Below are 25064 nucleotides of genomic sequence, written 5' to 3'. Positions count from 1 at the left end.
ATTGTTTCTTGTAGTAAAAATAAGAGCCTACTTCAGTCAAAAATACAGGGTGGAGTTGCAGGAAGCTCAGTAGATCTGAAAGTCCAAGTTTGGTATTTCCCTTCTTTATTTTTTGGTGGCACTATAAGTGTCTTAGAAGACTGCAGGTGAACTTTTGACTAAGTCATAGCAGTGAGAATTTGGAAGTTTTGTTCTATGTGGACTTATGTGATTTCAGTAAAATAGTTTATTTACCTTATTTGATCAATGAAATCAGCACTGGTGGTGGCAATGAAGTCTTATCTTTAATATTCTAGAAGTGGAAAGCATGAAGTGTAGTATTTGCACATTAGTGATGTATCTGAGCCTGTGACAGTCACTTTGTTGTTACAGTCTTCTGAGAAGAATTATTACTAGAATATGAAAACAAAACGTGATCGATGAAACCATAAGCAATTCTTCTAAATTTTGTTTTCCCCACCTCAGGCTCTTGGTATGACATCTTCCCAGGACAGAGCAATTATTAAAAGAAAGCTAAAGGAAATGAAAGCATCCTTGGAGAAGGCTCGCAAAGCTCAAGAGAAAATGGAAAAGCAAAGGGAGAAGCTTCGAAAGAAGGAACAAGAGCAGCTGCAGAGGAGATCAAAGAAAACAGACAAGTGTTCATCAGATGCAACAGAGGGCACTAATGAGCAGTGATAAGCGGGAGTGCTGCTGTGTTCGGCAAGTGGAGGCATGTCAAGGAAAGAGACATCTCATCCACTCTGATGCCCCTTCAGCTTTCTTGTGTTCATCACCCAGGATTGTGTACAGAGAGACGGGGCTGTACATAGAATGACTAGGGAAATTTATATTGTGTTGTTTTCTTTCCTGCATATCCAGTTCACGCTCGTTGCTGTTGCCATGTGAAACAATCCCGGCCCCTCAGTTTGTTCTGTTCTTGTTGACAGCTAACAGATTTCATTTTTGTGTGGTGGTGTTTCCTTCCAAACTACTCTTCTCTGTTGAGCTCTGTGTGTTTGGTCACTTCAGTAACCAGCATGATGCCGAGGAGCATGTCCACTGCTTCACCTCTTCTGAATAGGATGGCCAGTCAGTATGGTTGGGGAACATTTCTTCAGCTGAATAAAAGGAGTTGTGCTCTCTCTGATAAGATTTGACTTGACTTTCTGACTGGAAGTTCATCTTCTTTACGGTGTTCAAATACTCAGTTCAGTCTGCTGGAGTAAGTTTCATCTTGCATCAGAACCTTTAAGCAACATTGCTCTGAAAACTGTTCAGCGACTTCTTATACACTGGATATAAAGACAGGAGAGTCAATATTCCCCCTGGGTAAAGGACAGGAGGTGAAACTCTTTCTGTTAACTGTACAATAGTTAATCCAGGAAGGAGGCAAAGCCTTAAATGGTTATGTGGGTTTACATAGAAATCTGAGGATAACATTTATCCTTTAGATATCTGAGCAAGGAATAATTTCTAACTAGAGCACAGCGTATACATCTGTATAAATTTTATTGTGCTCCCAGTGTGTAGGCGACTTTCTTATAGCACACTCCACTTTTTTTTTTTTCATGTGTTTCATACAAACTGGGTTTATTTTGTTTCAAGTTAGTTTTTCCCCAGGAAAAACCCCACCTCTTCAAATTGATTCTCCAGTCAGTAAGCATTGGGAGAATAAGCTTTGTGCTGTGCTATTGTGAAGCTGGTATTGGAAACAATTATCAAACTTGAGTCTGGTGTAGATTTTCAGTTTTTACAGAAGTGCACTTTAAGAAGAGGAAGATGAGTGATCCTGGTTAAAATGAAATTCAGTACATTGCTGTTAAGGTCAATGCTGCCATGGAGGTGATGGTTACATAATCCAAAGCTCTCACATTTTAACTGTTTTGATTGATATATTTAAAGAATATCTAACCAAAAGCTCAATTTTTGGGCTTTGGCTGTAGAATGTTTTGATGGCTTAGCAGTGGCCATACTTGAGGGAATTCTGGGGTGTGTGAGGCCATGGATGAAGCCTGCTGTGTAGTTTTGACTGTGACAGAAGCAGTGTATGGTGTTACTGCCCCAATAGCAGTACTGAACTGTACAGAATTGCCTCAAAAGAAGGGACAGACAACGGGCAGGTCTCCACAACGAGGAGCAGCAGGCAGGAGCTGACTGCTCTGCAGTCAAAGCTCCCTGTGTACAGTTGAGAAATGTCACTTCCCACTCGTGCAGCCTGCAAGTGGCAGCCTTCATCTGGCTCTGCAAACCCAGAGATTCTTTGAGATGGTGATGCAAAGTTCAAATCTAGAACCTAAAAATGCACCAGCCTAGAACTGAAAATTCCTCTGAAGAAAATGTGTGTTTTAGTTTGGCTTGGCTTCTCTTCTGCTCTGTACTTTATGGCATTCAGATTTGAGTCTGCAAAGTTCTCTGAAGCTCAGATTTGGAACACTTGCTGTTAATAGTTACATTTCTCTTGATCCTAATAATTTCTTTGACATGTAAAATGGTCTGTAAACTGAGAGCCTAGTTCATTCAAAATTAATACACAACAGATCTACTTAGTGTTAGCTTTATTTTTCCTTCCAAATCAAATTTCTACAAGTTTTTGATGTGTATTTTATTCAGATCTAAAATTGAAATTGCCATAAAAGATACTTGCTGATATTTCTAAAGGCTTGTGCTACTTTTCTTGAGATAAACCACCAGCAACAAAATACACCTGCTAACAAAAAAATTGCAGTAAATCCTTCTGTGTTCATTCATAGGAGAAAACTTTTACAAATGTTAAACAGCCTCATAAAATTAGCATTCTTAGAGTAAAAGATGTTACCTGGAAGAAACTGGAAGTTTAATATTTTACATACAATGTTGATAAATGCATTAGAATTTTCTTTTTAAATTATGTTTACATTGTAGTAATGTTTAAGTGGTTGTATATAATAATCTAAGGTGGTGTCTCTGTCTTATGTTCTTTTTTTATTTAGAAACCAGAGCAGACTGCTTGGCATTATATATTGAGTTTTCATTCTTGCTCCTTAGAACGGTGCCTAGTTAATCTCTTTGTAAATCATGTTCCTACTTTGCAGAATAACTAATTCAACTTAAGTCCTTTAAGTATTCAGGGGATTTTTACTGCTTTGTGATAATGTTATTTTGTTATTCTCAGACTAAAAACATCAACAAAAATCTAACTTAAAAAAAAATAGTGGGTTACATTTAAAGTAAAACCATTAAAATGCATTTTGATCGATGTATGAAAACTAGGGAAACAGAGCAATGACAAGAGTTTTGCTATTCTTTCTGTGATAAAAGATTTATGTGGTTCCTTTTAAGAAATATGGCAACTCAGTCTTGAGAAGTGCAGAAATCTTACCGGATAACAGACCTGAAGAACAGTTTGAAACGTTTCTATTCTATAGGACCTTTAAAGTTGTGCTGCAATTTTTTTCCCTTGTATTGTATTATGACTTATAAGAAACAAAAGATGGATGTCTCATCATTCTTAATTTAAACTTCCTGTAAACCAATGCTAAGTCAGACTAATGTGGGGCTTAATGTAACAAGAAGAAACAAATTTTCTGTGCTGGATGGCTGGACAGGCTTTTTCATGGTTTGGCTCACCTGCAGGCATAATGTCACCTACATTGTGTATTTATTTGTGGAGCTAAAGCTGTTTTTTATTGGGCTGACTTTCCTGGCCACCTCTGAACTGCTGTGCAGGCAGTGTGGTGCTTCCACACCTCAAGACATGTGCTTGTGTCATCGTTACCCCTGCGTGACTGCAGCAGGCTGGCCCAAGTTATTTTTTCCCTGGTGAGGGTGGTAGGCCAGTTCTGTAAACTCTAGTTCTGCTCATTGCTGCAGTATTGCAAGTTGTGAATATACAGAGCCTCTAAAAAGGTGAAGAACTGCGAGTTAGGAAAAAGTGGAAGTCTCAAAAATAGAAAATGAAATGTACAATACTGCAGGTTACTTTAGTCCTAAAAACCCTAGTGCTTATTCTGAGATTGTGAGGAGAGCAGTGGCTCCTTGTTCTGTTCAAATCAGCCAAACATGCTGACATTATTTGCTTCCAGCTTGTATCTTCCCAATTCTTCACGGGTGGGTTGCTGCACCCGTGCAGTGTCCTGTTAAAGCTCCCTGCTGGGTTTCAGTCTGCCCAAAGAGAGCAGGGCCAGGGGGTGAGGAAGGAGCTGCAGCCCTTCACTGCAGTGCACAGAGCTGCCCACTGTCTGCATTTCACCCACCGCCCCAAGCAGGTCCTGGTGGGGGTTGCTGGGAGTGGAGCCTGTTGAAGATCATGGGTTAGAATTACACAGTGGAACAGAAGCCAGTAGTAAAAAGATGTTTTGCATTAGATGTTTGTATTCCAGTGTATACACATACTTTTGTATTTTTTCAACTTCTCAAAATTTTTTTGCAATGGCATCTCTTTTGCTATGACTGTAGTCTGCTGCAGGGATACCACAAGAATTGAGCTTTTACCAGAATTACTGAGCAGCTTTCCTCTAATACTTGCCAGCCCTTAGCAGTTATTGACATTCAGAGGTGCTTGGCACCAGATATCAGGGTTCCTCATACTTTATTGCTTCCATCAAAGCCTCCTGTCCTCCTGAGCTGCTACACCTTCACCTCCTGGCTCATGGCCTGGTAAGAGGTGGGCAGTGTCATTTTTGAGAATTGTGTTCCACTTCCAAGAGAAAGAAGAGAAGGAAATGCCACTCTTGCACGTAGTGCAGAATACTGTTCTACAGTAGTATGGAAGAGCATCATTATGTAGTTGGGGGTCAGTGTTCTAGCAAGGAAACACATGTTTTTTGTGTTTTTAACCCCAACTTTGATTTTTAATGGAGCACTTTCAGCAGTTCGTTTCTGAGCAGGATGACAGATTATATCCAAGGAGACCTGCCCACTCACTGGAGTGGAGTGTGGGTCATCTGCAGATGGCACAGTCCCTTTTGTCAACCTCCCTGTGGATTTTACTGGACTTTTTTTCTGTACCTGTGAAACTGCTTTTTCAAAGCTATAATACCGTAGTCATGACATTGAGCCCTCCAAACCCTCAGTATAAAATGAGCTTTCTGTTACTAACCAGCTGTACCAACTGGTACTTTCACTTTTAGCATTAAGTAATGATTTAAAAAATGCACATCTTACAGGAAGTTTCGGTGGTAGTGCCTTGGGCTCTCTGTTTCTTTAGGAAGTGTGGATTGTGTTAAGAACAAGCTGTTGGTGAAACCTGCTGAGTTAGGCAGGTCTCTTCTTCCAAAGAGGTGAGGAATGCTCACAGCTCACGGGGTCAGATCCAGCCCCGGAGCCCGGGGCTCCTGCTGGGTTTCCAGTGGGACCTTTGCCACTGCCACCAGTGGAAGAAGATTTGGGACCTGTGCAGAAGTGTCTCAAGGAAAGGGAGATCTCAGGACACCAGACATAGGAGTAACCAGCCCATTTGGAAGTGAAGAGTGCACAGTGAACATCTTCTGACTCTATACTTTTCCATACACATTCAACCAACAACTGCTTTCCTATTTCCCAGTCATGTTGCAGCGGTATCTCACTGGTCACTTAGAAGTGTACACATGTTGCTAGAAGACCAGGCAGCTAAAAGACTAAAATGCACTGTGCTTACTGTAAAAATTGGCTTCTTACATTGCTTCTTTTTTATATGGTTAAAGAGATAGTTGTGCTTCAGATTTTTTCCTCTTTCTGTTCTTTTTTTAAAGAGGTCAAGTGTATATGAAATGCATGTTATCCTGAACTTTTTGTTTGTACATCTTGGTGTCTGATCACCTGCATGAAGGACACAGTAGTGCCATGTCTGAGCTTGTTCTCTTGTGCTTGGTTGCTATGAACTTCTCTAGATTGTTGAGTTTTCCCCAGGATAACTTTGTTTGATATTTAGTTATTGGGAGACATCAAAAGAAAACATCATGGTGGCCCTTTGTTTTCTTACAGTTGAAATACAAACAACAAAGCCTTGTGGTTTAAAGTTAATTTGTTAGTGTAAATAAATTTCTTGCCAATGAGTATTATTGTTGTTAGACAACGAATGCAATAAAAAGAGAAATCCTGAATCTTTATTAGAATTTGTAATGAGTCCTCCCTTTTCTGCCCTTTTCTTTGTCGTTCCAGAAGAAATAATAAATGGTGAGGACAATCAGACAGCTGCATGGGTCAGGCTAGTGGGTCAGGGGAATATATACCTTGCCCTGCTTGTTCCTTGCTTCCTTCTACTCAGCCAAAGATTATTTTAATTCCAGTTCTTGGCCAAATTGGCATGATTCACAAGCCCCCAAGTGGGTCTCATTTACACTCTGTAACTATGTAGAAAGAAGTAAAAAAATATATATCTATCTATATTAAGGAAAAAAAATGGTCTTTTTTCTTCATATGAAGGTGAAGTGTAGCGTGCAGTCTTTTGCTGCAGGTTGATGTAAAAATAGACTGGTTTCATGTTGATACTGGTCAGTGTTTGTGTGTTTAAAAGATCTGGATTGATTTTGTTACATAAAAACATTTTACACTTAAATGTAGGTTATTTATAATGGGCATCTTATACATTCAAAAGTACGGCAGTTCTTTTACTGTATATGTTTAATAAGTCTTTTATTTATTTGATTATAGTAAAGCATTAAGTTAGGGAAAATGGAAGGGCACAGACTGTGCAATTTGTATAGTCATTTTAGTGGATTTACATCTGGCAGAATCTAGGCCAAACACTGTGCACTTAATCTGTCTAACCCAGTTTGTGTTTCCCAATGACTGAATCATAAATCTTACCTTCCCCTAATAGGGGCACCACCTGCAAGAAGATAAAAAGAATCCTCAATTCATAAAATCGCTATCTTAATTAAAATGCATATACTAAGATGCTCTGGGTCCACAGCTGACGTGTAAAATGTGTCTGCTCAGCAGCTCCCTAGGCCTGGAGCCATCTGTACATATGTCTTGTTTGTGCAGGTTGTCTCAGATAGCAGCAGCTGGGTTTCAGAAATGCCCAGAACTGCTGCAGTCTCTACAGAGTGTTAAAGATGATGGGTTATACCCTCCTTGGGATTGCAAGCCTGGATTTTGGGCGTGCAGGTTACTTTGTAATTGGGAGGCCAGGCTGGAGCTGCATCCTCCACTGCTGTTTCTGCACTGAGGCTGCCAGGAGGCAGAAGCTGTGCCCCAGCGTGGCTCTTGCTGCACACCAGCTGCTTGCTGGCTCTGCTGCCCAGCACCACCTGGACACTGCTCCAATTCCCACCTCTGCACTGCAAGGCTGGGATACCTGGGGGGAGGTTGGCAATGGGCTCCTGCCCTCCTGGTCTCAGGCCAAAAGGTCACTGTCAGTAACAGCAGCTATGATGTCTCTCCTCTCAAACACTGTTGGAAAAGATAAGGCCTCTCGCTTGCTCATGGTTCCATCTGTAGGCAGACCGACGGGAAAATCTTCAGCTCAGGAGCAGTTTAGAACAGGAAAAAGTCAGTGATGAGTGAAGGATTTTCTGAAAAGCCAAAACCAATGAAAAAGTAGAAGTTTGACAAGATCCAACAACATGTAGATTTGCTCATTTGAAGATGTTTTAAGCAACAGTAAAATGTGAAAATAATGTTTTGATGGGTTACTAATGCACTGCAGAGGGAAATGGCTGTTGCCCTTCTACGACCAGAGAGTAAATCCAGGACCCACACAGTGACCGATTGGCATTTCAGCTGTGCCACTGCCACTGATATGTGATGTAGCTCTTTAGAACATAGCACTCAGAACAAAATGTGGCACAATCCTAGAACAATCACATTAGAATGCTAGTGCAAGCCACTGATGACTAATCACAAATGAGTGAATAGCCCAACTTCTCCATGCTGTGAGAACTTCCTTCAGAGCAGTTCTTTCGGCTTGGGCTCCAGCAATGACATCTGTTCTTCATAGCTGAAAATGGATTGCAAGTTCCTGTAAGAAAGCACACCACTTAGGAGGGAAGCTGAAAGTGTCCTGCAGGGAGAGAAGTTGCTAAGGAAGGAGCAGAAAAGCCAGAGTTAGGTAATGCCAAAGTACAGCAAAGGGATGAGACAAAAGCTGCCCTCATTCAGGGTTGGCTCTGCTCTGTAGAAGGGCTGCACGCCATGGGCAGCAAGATTCAGAACTGTGATCCAAACAGATGAGTCCTTGTCACCAAAGCTTCATGGGCAGACAGTGAAGCCTGGGCAGTGCTCAAGTCCCCAGATCAACTGAGCATTTTGGAGAAGAGCTGCAAGCATGGTTTGTGCACAAACGTGCTAATGCAGAGCCAGCCCCCAGAGACAGATCAATTATCTGTGTGATTTACTGACACCCAAGTCTGCCCCTCCTGCCATCACTGACCCCTGCAGCCCGTGCTGTTGGTACACAACATCACCAATAGCAGGGGCCATGTTGGTACGTGGGTGTGAATGAGTGCTGGCCGTGGCAGCAGAGGGAAGCTGCTGGTGTTTGGAAGGGCCAGCACGCCACTGGCTGTTCTTCAGCCTCACTCAACTCTTGTGCCCAGGGACGTGCCTTACACCATGGTGTCTGTGCCAGCAAGGCGGTGGCAATGCGAGGGCTTGGGGTGGAGCAGAGGCTTTGTGGGGGCAGGAGGGGATGCAGCAAGACCCACAGCCCACTCAGCTGTGCAGTGGAAGTGGGGTGACACTGTCCTTCCTACAGCAACACAGCCCCAGGCACAAGCCCTGGCACTGACCTCCTACTGATTAGAGCTGTCCCTTTTGCTCAGGAAAGGAGCAGTTACTCTTTTCCTACCAGTGGGTGAAAGCCATTAGGCTCATTAGAAAGGAAAGGTGCTGGAGCCAAGAGGTGTCAGTACACACATTTACTGTTCAAGACCCCTGCTCACCCAAACCTCGGGCTGGACTACTGCCTCTTCTCAGCCAGAACAGCAGAACACAGACAGAGGAGGGTGTGCACACATTCCACATCCTATCTCAGTGTTTGGGCCACTACAGAGCAGGTTATTTGGTCTCTCTTGAAGGCAGAAGCACTCTTGTGTTTTCTGGACTTCTCATATACTGTTCAGACTAGGGGGCTGTGGCTGGTGCTGGAGGCAGGAGGGAACAGCAAAGCCAGCTTAGTAATCAGCACCAGGGACGGGCTCTTTCTCCTCCCATGCTTGCACTTCAGGAGCAGCCTGTCTTTTTTCTCCACGGTGGTAGAAGAACTGCAGTGAGGAAAAGTTACTGCATCAGCTGAAGGATGCAGAGGGGCTGGTGGCAGCAGGGATGTCTGTCTGGTGGCAGCATTTGGAGGGGCTGCCAAGATGCTGAAAAGGGCCATTACAGGCAGGTGCAGGCAGAACAGTGGCAACCCCAGCAGGAGAGATCCCACATGTAACGCAGAGCCTTCAGCTGAATGTCAGCAACTCTCACAAAACTGGAGAGCTGATCACAGGTGAGAACTCAGAAAGTGCAGCAGGAGCTGCTCTGAGGGTAAAGGCACCTACACCAATGCAAGAAGAGCTCACTCCATGAGCTCCAGCTTCAAAGGACACTGAGTTCACTTCATTGCAAATGACTGCTAACATCATTCCAAAAACACTAGCTGAAGGAAACCTGGGGAGCTTTTGGAAGTGCAGAATGTCAATAACTGATGCCAGGTAAACATGAGGGGCTGCCTGGTGCATGGCAGTGCTGCAGGAATCAGCTCCACACCAGCTGAAGTTAAAAGTTAGAAGTTAAAAACCGAACTGTGTGACCATGGCTTGGGGGAGCCACTGCACAGTGCCCAGAAATGCTCCCTGTGTAGTGACAGACAATAGGAACTCCCAATGCACTACCTGCTGAAGGTGTGCAGGAGATGCTTCCCACTCTTAAGAGAAAAAAAGCTTTTCTAAACTCCCTTTCAAAGAGCCAGTCAGAAACCTCTCCAAACTGATGGCTTACTCTTTTCTCATCGTATTAAAACAAGTTTATGAAAATGTAGTAACATTGGGAAATGGCTTTAAGGGAGAAGGGAAAATGAATGAGACTGAAATGACATTTATTCTCCTTCTGCTTATTTTGGAAGGATTAGGGAAAGCTAACAGGAAGGTTTTGAAGAAAAATGCCTAGCACAGTCCCTGGAAAGGCCCAAGGGTCAGTGACAAGAATGCACACCACACTTGTAGTCAGCAATTCTCATTTACAAAATCAGTTTTCTCATGGGGGAAAAAAACAACCAAACAACAAACATCCAGCCAGCACATAGTTCAGTGTCTGACAGTTTAGTCATTTACAATTTGAAACTGAACTTCAAGGTTACCCTGTGTTAACAACATGGGATCCTCCCCATTACACAGATAAACTAATTTCTCACCTTCAATTCCATGTCCTTTACTATTGTGTAGAAGTCTCACTTTGGAGAGGAAGGCTAAAATACATTTCCATTACTGTAGTTAACCTTTATTGGAACAGTCTTGTTAGCAGATCTAGCAGAAACTAAGTGAGTTCCCAAGGAATTAAATCCTTTCCACAGCAGCAGGTCTTGCCCGTGACGAGCTATAGATCACAGTAGAGAGCTCTGTGGAAGACTGTGCCAATGAGCAGTTTTCCCTCGTAGACGGATGCCACTGAGCTTCCCTGCAGCACAGAGCCATTGTCAGAGTAGACACGTGTCACCACAGGCTCCTCCGAGAGGATGTTCTGGATGCGCAGGACCTGCCAGAGCGGGAGGATACGGCTGTTGAAATGGGCATGGGTGAAAATGCTCCAGGGAGAGGGGGAACCTCAGCATGGTAACTTAAACAAATTAGTTAGGATGACCAGCTGCTGATAATTACAACCACGTGATTCCTGTGAGAGGGCCTTTCGTGAAGCACGGTCCATGAACACTGATTTTTATGGTTTTTTTTAAAGTTGTTGTGCAACACTGTAAGGAAGTCAAGCAGCCATCCCCACCACCAGGAATGTGCACATTTTTTTCCGGACTAAGAGTTAGTTAATATCTTCTTGTTTTCATATTTTTCCTAGACAGAGCAAACAACTGCTTAGTATCAGAAATGTATTGCTATTGAACATGGTAATTTTGAGAAGTGTCTTACAGGGACCTTCAGACAAGGCTGAAATCCAATGGACAGCAGCCAGCTGCACTCGTAGCTGCTATTGCCCAATGCCAGTACCTCACTGATTTCATAGAAAGAAGAATTACAGTGTTACCTACAGATGAACCACACTTGCACAAATTAATCATTCCTGTGGAAACATTTCTGGTCACGCTTTGGACTCCTTCAATTATTTTTAGTTTGGCAAAGAGGTGCTGGCTCAGTAATTAATGCAGTTCAACAGAATTTGTGTGCATGTCCACAGCTGCACAGAAAGCAGCCTGAGGAGTCCAGAGTGACTAAGCTACTGGTTGGAAATTATTTAGTTGTTGCCCAAGGGTCTGAATAGGTGTTTGTTAGTGAGTATATGCTGTTCAGGCTCTCACTTGAGACCAGAAGCCAGCTTGGTCTTTGCTTTAACAAAAGCACTTTGTGCCAGGCACTTTCTATGAAATGCAGTTAAGTTATACCAGCATAATTTGAACAAAACAACTTTCTGGCACAGACATAGTCAAGAGACCAGTGATGTCTCCCAAAAGGCACCTCAGATGCAGGAAGATTTTCAGGATCATAGTAGAACAGCTTCATCCCATTGGGATGACATCCTGCCCAGATGTCTCCAGTGTGAGGGTCAATAGACAAGTTATCAACCAGAGTGTCCAGCTGCAGCATCTAGCCAACACAGAAAAAAACCAAAAAATTAAATCTATCAGAAATCCTGGGAGCAAATCACAACATAACCAACAGACTTGTCTCATATGACACAACTTAGACTGTTTTTTTTTTTAAAGAAATACTTTTCCCCCAACTTCTGTTTGTCTTTTCCCCTGGTATGCATCATCCCCTGTGCTATGAGAAACCTGTTTGCTGTTCTGAGCTTCCCCCATCAGCTCATTCACACCTACACCTCTGTGGATGCTTTCAGCGCTCTGTTCCCCACTGCCTGAGGCAGACTTCCACTACAGCTCAACAGCATACCCAAGGATTCCTCCCTGGCTGTTGGTGGGAGGGTGGAAGATCTGAGGCTCTGTAACAGGGTGTGCAGACACCTCTGCAAACCCACAGTAGGAGGCACCCAGATCAGAACTTTACAGATGTTCATGCTGAAATCTCAAGCATTCATTGAAACTATTCTGTCCAAAATCCATATCTGCCTCTTTTTTATAGAACAGCAGCACCTTACCTTCACATGGGTTAAACTCCAGTTAGCATGCTTTTCCATGACATATACACTGTGATCCAGTATATCTGCAATATAGATGTACCTTCAAAAGAAAGAAAAGAACTTCTTAATATATATGAGTAAGCAGACACCAAGACTAGATAGTTCCTCCTCTGGAAGCCCACACACAAACAGACTGCAAGCCAGCCAGAGGGCACTGAAGCCAACCTGCTGAGCACCTCAGATACACTGAGGTGCCAGTGTAGCTTCACATTGTGTCAGTTTTTCCATTATGACACTGAAATAAACCTTGGAACCAGAAAAATCACAATTATGATTTATTTTTTTTAAATCACCTGTCCACACCACAGGAGTGGTTGATTCAGTCATACAGGTGTAGGACTGTAGAGCACCCCTGGCTTACAGAAACCCTGCCCCATTAATCCTTGCAAGCAAGACACACAAACTTCTGTATCAGCTGGTTAAAATGCAGCAACTGTTGACCTTATTGCCTATAAAGTACCACACAATGCAGCAAACACTGCTGCTAAACAGAGAGAGACAAAACTTCTGTGCTACAAACACTCTGCATCACTTGTGCTGCCCAGGCAGCACCTTGCCTTACATGAACCAGTTCAGACACTTGACCACAGAGGGACCAGGTCTCCAGATCTCCAGATACTTCTGTGTGATCAAATAAAATCTAATGTAAGAAGAAACTTACTTTCTATCAGGTGAAATGTTAATTCCATTGGCTGAATAAAACCCAGATGCTACTTCTTTAACTTCTTTTGGACTGTAGTAAACAACATTTGACCAGGTTAAACCCAAGAACATTTCTAAGAACATCAAGAGGAAGTCAGAGAAGTAGTGGTCATTGGTAGCATAGAAGCTGTCTGGTCCCATGGCTACTATATCATTCACACTAGAAAAGAAATAAAGAGATATAGAAATTTAAAAAAAAAAATTAAATGAGAGGTATGAAGGAGCATTTAAGGACTGCCCACAATACAATCAGGACATGGTCATCAATACCCATAAAGAGGCTGCAATTATAGATGTACTTCAAGGAGTCACCAAATTATTTAGCTCCTTTTTACTTCTATTTTCTATGAGCCAGGACGTGCAATGCTGAGACCTGAATAGGGCCATAGGGAATCGGCTAAAAATCTGGCTACATGTCTGTAAGTACATGGAAATTTTTTTTTTTATTATTAGTATTATTTTCTTTTTCATTACATTCAAGTAGAAATCAGAGAACAAGTAGGTGTTGTGACAACTTAATCAATCTGGCTGTTTATTTTACAATCATATTGCAGTAGGACACACCAAAAAAAAAATTGTATTAAAAATAAGAAAAGCAGAAAAAGCTAAATGTATGTTTATTTTTACAGTGTAGGAAATCCAGATGATAAAATATCTGGGGACTCATATCTGCAATGACCTGAGTGTGGGTTGCATGAACAAAGGAGAAATGGATGCCAAGCTAATTCACTGGCATCAATCACAGCAAGGCTTAAGACTAATTTAGTGATACAACTATTAAAAATCTAATTTAGAGGAGAGATTGGGGCAACACTGCTTTTGATTACACAGATAAGAAGTAATCAGTAAAAGAAACAGGGATGCTGGTTAAAGAGGAAATATCTCCTATTAATAATAGCCTAAACCCAAAAATCATCCTACATTGGATTTCACCAAGGCAGCCTGATCTGGAGGAAAACTGTATTTGAGTCCAATACCTTGTCAGAAGGTCATGTCGAATGGTTTTCAGGTGTACAAGAGAATTGTCATCTTCTACAAATTTAAACAATTCTACTGTGCTCTTCTGGTGGGGATGGTTCACAACGAAGAGGTACACGGTGTTGTCTTGAAAAAGAAATGGAAACAGCTGAATTCTCTGCAGCACTCTGTGTGGCTGAGCACCCCAGCCCAGAGGCAGCCCCCAGCACAGAGCACATGCTGAGTTTGGGGCATTTGTCTCGTGGCTCTGCAGAGGCAGAGGGACGAGTACCCACATTCTGCAAGATGCCTCTGCAAACACACCCAGATCTCCAGCGGCTTTTGTCCCAGGCTGGCTCTACAGGGAGCTGCTGTGTTAACTAGATTCTTGCTATTTCTTCCAAGGAAAGAGGAAACCACCACCTCATCGTTATACCCAAGCCACTGGATTTTGCAATCTGTGAATCAGCCCCAGTGAGCTGGAAGAAGGGTTTGTGGCCAAGGCAGTTTGGGCTCTTGGGTTTGCCTCCCCTGGGAGAGTGGAAGGAGCATCCTTCTCCTGCATTCTATGCAAGGCTGCAGCCCATCTGCCCAGCCCTTCTGGCAGGACCCTGCATTAGCCACCACTGGTTTTTCCAGCACCTCCCTTAAAGGGTGACTGTACGGGGATGCAGGTCAAGCTGCAGCAATTGTTTTCTTTATATTTGCAAAATTCTACTTGCCCTGCTAAAATTCCCAATGAAAGGACAGGGAAAAAGACACTTTATTGGTAGTCAGAGTCTGGCATAGGAGAACATATCTGGGAGAAGAGAACCTAGCTTGGACAAAGAGTAACAGAGGTTTTGGTAATTTACAGAGAATTGATAATTTACTGTTTTGCCACAAAAGTTTCCATTCTGGGCACTACTAGTCAGTGAAGGATATATCTCCTCAAAACACTTGAACCCAGCATGAGACAGATGTAAATGTAAAATCAATTTTCTGTGGTTTTCAACCCTAACTTTTACCATGTTTTCTTTCCTTTTAATATCCAGGGCATCCTTCAGTTTCAGACCGACTGAAATTATGTGCAAGTGTGTTTCCTTTAGCAACTGACATTTAGAAAAGGGCAAAACTAAGGTAAAATACCCCAAACCTTTTTGTCTCCCAGCAAGGACCGCCATTGGGGGTGCAGGGCAAGGCTGCAGAGGGATGCCTGATTGTGCTCTCTAGGCTGATATTTGCCACCATCTCAAGCTCTTTACCTCTGTCTATATAGGTGCTGATTCCATGAGGGTTAAACGATGCCAGATCAAACCCTCGGCTGATTCTCAGTTCCACTGCTCTGGGACTGTCTTCATTCAAATCCATTAAAAATATTTCACCTGGCTTATCTGGAGCAAAGCTCTTTAATCCTGGGTATTTCAAGCCCTGTAAAATCCAAACATGAGAAAATAACTCCTGGGTAAAAGGTAAACAAGAGCATCACAAGGCTGAAAAAGCCAGAGCCTTGATCAGGCTTGCAAGCACACATGAGGAAATCCTATGGCCAGCCATCCTAATTGCAAAGAAGAGCTTGAAAATGTATCTCCTAAAGGCTAAAAAAAATCAGGAACAGCAAAATCGATACATAAAATTTGGTTTTTTCTTAAAGTTAGGGAATTAACACAGCTTCTTAACATGGCAGAGGATTACATTTCAACATTTCAATGAAGCAGCATGACAGAAAGCCCAGGTTACGTGGCCAGGTAAGTCAGTGTGGTAGGATACCTGTGTCAGAGCCTCCGACACCACTTCTGTGACAAGAAACATGCTTGCTGAGGGGAATGACAGCTAAGCCAGCCTAAGACTGGGCTGTTCTTTGGGAGCCAGCCAACCTTGTAGAAAAGAGCCCCTCCTGCTCTTTTCACCTGTGGCTTCTGCAGATAAGGAAACAGGCAAACCCCAGCATGGGGAGGTGGCATGGGAACTTACAGAGCTGATGAAAGCCAGTCCATTGGGAAGGATATCGATGTCTTCTGAACCAGTTTCTGCAAAACAGAGATAAACAGGGGTTTTCAGGTGACATTAAGCATTTCCAATTGAAAAAATCCCTTTTTAAGTACAATTCCAGCTCTCATGAATGACCCTTTCTGGTATGACCCCAGACACGATGAAGTTTGGTGGAAAAGTTTGGCCATTAAAAGTGGTAGCAGAAGACATCACATCAGGTTAGGAAATAGTACTGGGGTTCACCTCTTTTGGGGGCCAAGGGGTGCCCCTGCAGTGGCCAGGCAGTCTCCTACCCAGACCCTTGTGCCCCCAGATGTTGTGAGATGAATTACCAGGTGTGGGATGAATCACCAGCTCCTGAGGATGTGTTCTGCAGTGAGCAATTAGTTTGGGTATGGAGATTTCCAGGGCAGGACCATACCTGTGCCTCAGGCCTCAGGCTTGCATAAGGCAGCTGTGGGAACTGTGCTCACTAATTCTCCTGATTGAACTTGGACACTTCACAAAAATGGGTTGCCAAATATTTAGTTAAAGCTCTCAAGTGACAGAGAACCTACTATATCTATAACAGCTAAGAGATTTCATAGTTACACCTCACTTTCAACTACAGGTAATCACTTCCAATATTGCCAGTTCCTGTAGCTCCTGTAATATTTTATCCTGCTAAGAAAGGAAGATAAAATAAAAACCCTTTAGTAAAAACACTTGAGTAATTTTAGGCTTTCATAAAGCACGCCCCAAAGAGCTTTTAGTCCAATGCTGAAGGCCATTTGACATCCCACATTTCCACCCCTCCCCTGAGAAATCTCCCCTCTTTTCTCCAAATCACCAGCAAACACAGCATTCCTCACAAGTCACTTTCCAGATGATGAGGGAAGGAGCATCTGATTAAAGAAAATTCTTCTACAGGTTTTCTTTATCAGAGCCATCAACACAAGGTTTTTCCACCCAGCTTGTCCCATGTCTCCACACCCCCTCCTGCTTTGGCATAACCACACATGTGAGCCTGCGTGGGTCACACAACCCATTGCACATCAACACCTCTTCCCAAGGAAGCACCTGCAAATTTGAGCTGGGCTTACTGTTTGCTTTTAAGCAACTCCTATTTATCCAACCACTGGTTTTTCTGGGCTGTAATTGATCCTGGGATCACTGACAGCCTCTGTGGAGAGGAACCAGAACCCCAAATTCACCCATCCAGAAAGTTCCTCCCTAGCTCAGCTCTGGGAAGATGCAGTGGCACAACTTCTCTCTTCTGGCCAGGGCCAGCTCCTCCTCAGCCTCAGCAAGCTCCTGCTCCATCCCATGATGGCAATGAGCTGTCTGCAGAGCTGCCTTCTGTCCCTGCCTTCTGAAGAACAAAATGTCTGAAGATGCATTTTGGGAGGAGTCAGCTGCTATCCCACCTGGGATTTTGGTTCTGAATTTTGACTAACTCAGGCAGGAGAGAACATCTGCACTGATGTGTCCAGAAACACTTAGAGCCTGTATTTACCAATTTAAGTTTTGAATTTGGGCTCTTTTTTTTCTTTTTTTCTTTTTTTTCTCAGCTCAGCTTACACTCTGGTTTGAGCCACAAACTCCTTTCCATTGCCCCAGTCTCTCCAAGCCTGGGTTAATTTATAAAATAGGGTTAGTGGTAATTCTCCACTTCCCAGGATTGCTGCAAGGCTAATAGCATAAATAAATGCTGAGAGGCTCAATTGCCATGGTGACATGAGCTGGACAGACAGCTTTTACTGGCAGCACACACTGGTGAGTGAATAAACAGAGATAGAATCATTTATCGCTACTGAATCGGTGAGGCTGCCAAGCAGAAAGATGAGCAGGCTAATTGGGAACAGATAATTAAAACCTACCAGTTTCTGGTGGAAGGAGCACACTGAGAGCCCTGCACCCAACTGCTTCAAGGGAAACTGCCCAGCAAAGCACATTTCAGGCGCTCCATGGCCAGGTCCTGGAATGTGTGGAAGCCAGCGGCGTCAGGAGAGCAGCGGAACGCTGACTCAGCACAGCCCTGCTGACCCAGCACCGCCGCAGGGCAGCAAAGGGGCTCTCCTGCCCTGTTTTGGGCTTTGTGCTGCTGCTGCAGGCGCCCTATGGGCCAGGAGAGACTCCTTAGGTACCCCCTGTATGCACTATGTTGTTTAATTGTATCACTGAGCCCAGCTTGTCCGTGGGATTATCTGAAGAGAGGTGACATTCAGGAGAAATTAAAAGATAATGTAAAAAACAGCTGCCTACTCTAGAAATGTTGGCTTTTTGTTGTTCTTTATTTTATCTTAGTATGATGTATTCTGCAGGTGTATCTGACAAAAAAACCCATCTGGATTTCATGTCCAAAAGTGTGACACTGTTTTGCCCATAACCCACTAATTGTTCCAAGATGCAAGCATTTCTAGCAACTTCTGTAGTAGCTTCTTGAACTTTAGGAATCAGTACAGGAGATATGGTTAGTTTATTATAAACCAGTAACATGACAAGAAATCAGTAAAACTCAAAAGCTACAAAGTCTACAAATACAGCCTTTCCTACATATTTGAGAATGAGCAATTTTTGTTTGTTCAGTGTTTGTATCTGTGCTTATATTGCACAATATTTGCAAAGCAGAATAGATTAAAGTCTTCAGAAAGATACAGAAAAGATGCAACTGTGCAGAAAGAAAAAGGTCCACTAGAGAAGTCTTCCATTTAGTCTGTGTCACTTACTATAGATCCATCACTTATATTTCATAGACTCTACCAGAGGTCTGTTCTTCTGTGTACAGAATGGATAGATTAAGATTATTTTGCTCAGATCCAGCCGATCCAGCTCTGGGACCTATGTCACATTCAAGAGTTCAGAAGGACTGATTTAAACATTAAAATAAAGACAGATTGTTTATTCAGCTTTAACCTAGCATTTTAAAGGAAAAAGGCCCAGGAGGCCAAGACATCCATGTACAAAGACATCCTAAGACAAAGTCACCCATACAAGCAACTTTACAGATCCCAGTACAGCAGAACCTTCTGTCTGAACAGTACTACCTAGGCAGCATTTAAGCTTTAGGGATCCTTGGTCACTAATATAAGCCTCCTGGTCACAGAAAATGAGTTTTAGAAGATGTTTGAGTGAACATGCCAACTTTTAAATTTGCACAATCCTTTGTTACTTCTCTTTCTGCCGCACTGGACCTGCTAAACTAATTTTTTGGCATTTTAATTTTTCTGATGAGCAGCAAACTGAGGAGCAAAAACAAGGAAGGGGCAGTTCTCTGTGTGAAGGGACAGCATTGGAGGAGCCAGCAAGAAGCAGAGATAGAACTCAGTAAATGGATCCACTGCCTCTAAGCAGAGACAAGCTCTCAGAAATAACCTAATCTGCATGTAAATGTCAGGCACAAAAACCAAGATACTGTTCAGAAACGAAACACAACTCTATTTGTCTTTTCCAGGTTTCCTTCTTTCCTCAACAGAACAATCATGTTGCAAAAAAGTCTTATAAAGATTGCAATAGCGGTATGCCTAAAAAATTACTCAGAAATTATTTTATATTAATCACCGCCAAACAAGCATCATTCATAGTCTTGTATGAGTAAATTACAGCTTAATCTAGAAGACTTGGAAAATGTTTTTAATACCATCTTTTTCTGTACATATTTTCAAGCACAGGAACTCTGCATATATACATTCACAGCAGCAATTTGACTTTATAAAGATGTTTGAATCCTGACACAAGGAAGAAACAAGATCTATGAAATCAACTTACTGACTCAGCAAGCTCAAAGGCAAAGCTGTAAAAGCTCATCCAATGACTTTTTACACATCAAAAATCCAGACAAATTTCAACATCATTTAAGCCATTTCCAAAAATACTAAGGAGGAGAAAATCCTTAGCCATCAAGCCTGATTGAGGTTTTTTGGGAGGGAGACACAAAAAAGCAATTCATTTCAAAGCTATCAATTTATAAACTGGTTATCCTAAGTGGAGAGAAAAAAAAACCACCAAGACATAAATATTTCTGTGTGCTAAACACATGGCCCAAAGTACAAAGTCAACATTTCAGCCACTCTGTTAAACCTCTCTGCAAACCAGAGTAAGATGACAAACATGACCCCTCGCTCTTTGGAACCGCACAGCTGCGTTGCACAACCGCGCCGAGCTCCCGCCCGCCACCGGCCCCGCGGCACCAGCCAGATCCTAAACATGCCCAAAATGTGGTGCCAGGGAGAGGCAGCCCGGCTGGCATTTACCAGCCGCTCCTCTGCCATGTGCCTAAGGCCTTCTGCTAAGGCTTCCACCCTTGCAGCACTGCCCATCTCCAAGGTGTAACCAGCTGACAGCCTCCTGTAGGAACCTGCCTGAAGAGCCAGCACACCCTGATCTAAAAGCCAAATCATTTCCCAAGTGCCTTAGGAAAGGAGAAGTGTTTTCAAGGTACTCCATTTTAAGAAAAAGAAAAGAAACTAAACACTGATTTATACCCAGCTAGTATTTCAGGACTATTTTTTCCTGCAGTTTCTCCCTATCTCCAAGTCCAAGTAGCAAATCAAAGTCAAATTAGCACTTTGTTTTTGGGATCAGGCTTGGAAGCTGGCTTTAAGAAGCCATTACAAAAGAAGGCTGGACAAAAGCAAGGCACTCAGTTATTTTAAGCACGTACCGATCCCTTTAATGAGCCGGCAGTTCGGGAGGCTCACTGGGGCTACTTCCCGTGAAGCATTGAATCTGTTCCTGCAAGAGGAAAGAGCAGGGTTAAACAGCACATAGCCAGTTTGAAAACAGGTAACTTTCCTAGTTTTCAGTTTTATTGTCTGCCACATTGCAGCAACAAATCAGCCGTAAAATACTGAATAAGCAAACTCCAGAACCAACAACAGCAACTGCTCCAAATCACTGCAATGGTTACACATGACCAAGGATTAAGTGATTCTTCCACTCTGAGTAACTTCAGAAACTTCATTTTGTTCATAAGCTTCAGCAACAAGCTTTCACGACCCAGTGCAGCTCAGATGATAACACAACCACACTTTATTCAGGTTTCAGACGCCTAAATATAGAAGCACCCTGCAGTTAGGACCAGCATTTCACATGAGGAGAGAGCAATCTTCTACTGCAACCCACTGCCTATTTTTGGTGACCAGACCACCAGCAGTTGCACTTTCTTCATTTTTTGTCTACATTCAAAGGTAGGAATAGCACTGTTGCAAGGTAGGAGCACTCCTTTCCTTACCACAAGCAAGACTTGGTAGTATGGTTTTCAGCAATTGCCCTGTCCCCTCCTCTTCACTCCTGGTAACCACCCCAAGCACTACCCTTCATCAGTACTTATTTCATTCATGAATGTGCATGAAATTCCACCTTTGGGTCATACTTCACTGGACAAGCAGATACAGACAGGCACACACAAGTTCATATTTCTCCACTTCCTCCGTTCCAGGTTGTTTGCAAATCTGCATGAGCACCACCTCACAACAACCAGGAGGTCTGACCATGCTGGTCTGCAGTGACACAAGAAAATATGTTGCATTTCTATGTATTCTAGTGTGCTGGAACATTTTTTTTTCTTTTTTTTTTTCTTTTTTTTTTTCCTGACCAGAAAGAAGCATTTAACCTAATGTAGTAACACTTTTGCATAACTATCATATGTTGAGGCTATTGCTGCAATCACAGGAAATTCTGAATGCAAAGACCCCACAGCAAAACCTTGCCATGTTTATGTTATGGTTTTAGGCATAAACATAAAGTAAACAGCAGTATCACTCAGTGATATGAAAAATATGTGATACAGTCAAGCACTACATGGTATGTCAGTCCTGCATTTTTTTAATCACTTAAATATGAATTGTAAATTGCTTCAATGCTGCATGACTGACACAGGTTGTTAACATAAGGCCAAAAGAAAAGAAGAAAAACAGTAAAAAGCGCAGACAACTGCAAGGGAAAGGAGCCAAATTAAACCCTCCCAAGCCCTCTCTCCCAGCACAGGAGAACTGACAGAGATCATGCTGGCTCCCAGCCCACAAACAGCACGGGAGGGATATCCATCTCCCTGCTGCCCCTTACCCACCAGCATCCCAGCACAGCCAAATCCTCAAGCCTTTGAGGATGGCTCAGGGGGATCCTGCCTAAAGTTGCACTGCTGCCTTTTTAGGATTTTTCCCTTCCCTATTTTCACCAGCTTTTCCCAGGCAGGCTGCAAGCCACCCCGAGCCAAAAGCACAGCGGGAACTCAGCCAGCAGCCAGCAAAGGATGATGATATCCCGACAGCATTCCCAGGGAAACACTTCATGGGCTGGAATGAGAGTAATTCAAAAGGACACCAGTCACAAGCCTGCAGCATATATAGAGGCTTTTCCAAAATGTGTCAGTTTATCTAGCTCAGACAGCCTCAGCCACGCAGCCAGATGGCCTAGATAACAAACTGGCCATACTAACGAGACCTGGAATGTGGAAGGCCTGCAATATGTGCGGGATGCAACTTCAAAGAAAGCAGCGGTTTTTGGTACTTGGTGGAAGTCCAGTGCATGGCACCTTTGCAAATCTGCATGAGCACCACCTCACAACAACCAGGAGGTCTGACCATGCTGGTCTGCAGTGACACAAGAAAATATGTTGCATTTCTCTCCCCAGTTTGAGTCCTCCACCTGCTTCCCTACTTCATGAGACACAGACCACAGGCCTTCCCTTCAGAAGGAACCTGTTGCATATTCAAAGATCTTTCTCTAGTTTTTGGTACTTGGTGCAAGTCCAGTGCATGGCACCTTTTCCCTCAGTTTCTCTCTCCAGTTTGAGTCCTCCACCTGCTTCCCTACTTCATGAGACACAGACCACAGGCCTTCCCTTCAGAAGGAACCTGTTGCATATTCAAAGATCTTTCTCTCTTTTAGTTTTCCTCATCTCTAGACTAACCAATCATGAATCGCTTGGGATTTGATTCTGGGGTTTTTTAACAAATTCAGAAGGAACTACAGAAAGTCTTTGCTAGATTCTTGCCCTCTGGGTAGGGGATGAATAAAAAAGACCCTTGGCAAGAGCTAACACCACCCACAGTTTCTCCTCTCAAGACTGTGTTAAATTACTTTTAGAGTACTTTGTGATCTGAAGTTCTGTGTTTCCAAACTTGGCAACTGTCTTAAGACTGCTGGTACATTGCAGTTCGCAGAAAACACAGCACACAGGAAAAACCCACAGAGAGCTACAGAGACAGGGGGATCCTATTTCTTCATAGAGATTCTCCTTTACCAGATTCCTAACATTTCATTTGTTCATTCCATTTGGAGGAGAGGTGGAGTCCTCTGCTCTTCACTGCACTTTGAAATGGCTCACCCCACTAAAGCCTGGGAGTATCTTCCAGTTCTGCTATCCCAGTTTATGCAACTCCAGGACAGGAGGGCCCTATTACCACCGTGGCTATCACCAGTAACATTTGTGGTGGATTTAATGCAGCCACCATCCATGCCAGGTACCAGGGTCCAGGCAGTAAAGCTCTCCTTCTGTAATTAGATGCAATTACTATCTAGCAAAAGTGCAATTAGCAGGATGTCATTGCTGAAATCAGGGATTTGGGGTTCTTGTAAACATAAGCAAAATCATACTGACTTAGTCACTTTCCAGTACAGTAATTCAGCATCATTTCTGTGACCTGAAAGGACCAGTTACACATTCAGGAGCTTTCAGGACAGAAGCTGCTGTAACACCAGTGTTCACATTCACACCTCATGGCATGAGGTGTGTGATATGGAGCAGGACATGGCTGGGTATTTCAGCTCACAACAAGTGAGGTCACAACTTTGGATCACCAAATCTGGGCTCCACCAGAGGAAACCTCATGTACATAGGGGCTACTGTTATCCAGAGGTCAGCTTTGGAAGAACATAACCCAAGCTTCTGGCAAACTGTTTGGGGTTACTGTTTGGCCACTTGGCAGGAGACAAGGTAAATTCACAGACAGTGCTTTTGGCACATTCCTGTTAGTTGCAGGCCGTAAAAATAGAGGTATACTACCCCCTGTCCCTGGGCACCTTCTTCGCTTGTCCCCCTTGCTCCCATCATCCTGGGAAGGATGCAATAAATGGTGCAATAAATGGTCCCGAAGTTAGTTAATGCCGAAATCGGATGAAAAGCGCACCACAGTGCCTGCATTTTCCCTGAGAAAACCCGGTTCCCTTGATGATACTGACGGCAATGATGATGATGATGGTGCAGAACCCTTCCCCCCCCTTGGCTGACACCGCGCTGGTGCACGGGCAGGTGCTCGCCGAGCCGCACCGGAGCCGGGAGCTGCGGGTCCCGCGCTGGCAGGGCGGAGGGGAGCGCCTGGCCCGTCCCGCCCGCCCGGCCCCGCACCGCGGCCCCGCTCACCCACCGGAAAGCCAGCAGCCGCTCCGCCGCCAAGGCTGCCGCTATCCCGACCAGAGCCACCGCCAGCAGCTTCCCCATGGCCGCTCCGCGTCCCGGGCGGTCCCGTCCCGCCCCCGGGCCCGGCGCTGCCCGTGCCCCCGCCCCGCCCGGCCGTGCCCGCGGCACCGGGCCAGGCTGCGCCTCGGGCCGGCCCGGGGGAAGGGCAGGGGGAGCAGCTTCCAGCTCCGGTATGAAAAGTGTGTGCGTGGTACAAACAGGAGCGTGCCGGACCAAGCCTGCGTGGTGCGGAGTGCTCAGGTACTCAGGTACACCTCTGCTGGGGTGTGCACCCTCATATGGGTACACTCATACCAGAGCTTCCCCCCAGTGATGTTGCTTCCACTGCCACCCTCCCACCAATATCTTTCTTCTCTGTGCAGGAGAAGGGCTGCAGAACCCACCTCAGGGCTCCAGGGTTCCTCCATTCAGCACTCTGCTCTTGGACCGTCTTCAGTGTTGGCCTCCTGCGCTTTCTGCTTTTCGGAGGAGCACACTTGGCAGGTTCATGACCTCCCTCAGCAGTTATCTTTCCCTTCCCTGCGCAGTGAATGTCCTCACGTGCACACATTCCTTTGCACTTTTCTGAATGTCTGAGCAATCACTTAAAAGGGCTTTCCTACTCTTCTTGCCCTTGCCCTTGAGGCCAAGCAGATGCTCCACACTTTGTAGTACTTAGTATAGTGTGTAGTACACACTGTAGTACTGTGCCAGGGAAGAGGAGGGACTCTAAAATACCTTTTCCCCTCCATTATGGAATATTCCTTTTCCCCTCCATTATGGAATATTCCTTTTCCCCTCCATTATGGAATATTCCTTTTCCCTT

At 43.9% G+C, this 25064-nt stretch overlaps 2 protein-coding genes across 6 annotated transcripts in view; one reads left to right on the top strand and one right to left on the bottom strand.

Annotated features, from left to right (window-relative positions):
• PPP1R9A (protein phosphatase 1 regulatory subunit 9A) overlaps window positions 1–6050 on the top strand; it is a 131525-nt gene extending 125475 nt beyond the window's left edge. For all 4 annotated transcript variants that reach the window (XM_039711944.1, XM_039711937.1, XM_039711930.1 and 1 more), the window contains one exon: window positions 466–6050. In XM_039711944.1, coding sequence (XP_039567878.1) covers window positions 466–678 — 213 coding nt within the window. In that variant the 3' untranslated portion in view covers window positions 679–6050. The remainder of the gene's footprint in view (window positions 1–465) is intronic.
• A 3899-nt stretch (window positions 6051–9949) lies between these two features.
• On the bottom strand, window positions 9950–24824 carry LOC120503471 (serum paraoxonase/arylesterase 2). Of its 2 annotated transcripts, none has more exons than XM_039711978.1 (9): window positions 24643–24824; window positions 20501–20571; window positions 15841–15896; window positions 15132–15297; window positions 13908–14034; window positions 12890–13090; window positions 12187–12268; window positions 11547–11675; window positions 9950–10620 (listed from the first exon to the last, which is right to left on the bottom strand). In XM_039711978.1, the coding sequence occupies exons 1-9, from the start codon at window positions 24807–24809 to the stop codon at window positions 10462–10464; spliced, it is 1158 nt and encodes a 385-aa protein (XP_039567912.1). In that variant the 5' UTR covers window positions 24810–24824; the 3' UTR covers window positions 9950–10461. The 2 variants fall into 2 exon arrangements, with proteins under 2 accessions (XP_039567912.1, XP_039567921.1); XM_039711987.1 differs by lacking the exon at window positions 24643–24824 and adding an exon at window positions 24207–24357.
• Window positions 24825–25064: the final 240 nt, after the last annotated feature.

Source organism: Passer montanus, unplaced genomic scaffold (genome assembly GCF_014805655.1).
Source record: "Passer montanus isolate IOZ18808 unplaced genomic scaffold, ASM1480565v1 scaffold10, whole genome shotgun sequence".
Taxonomy (NCBI): domain Eukaryota; kingdom Metazoa; phylum Chordata; class Aves; order Passeriformes; family Passeridae; genus Passer; species Passer montanus.
The sequence above is the reverse complement of the archived record's forward strand: the minus strand, read 5'-3'. Positions and strand labels throughout refer to the sequence as shown.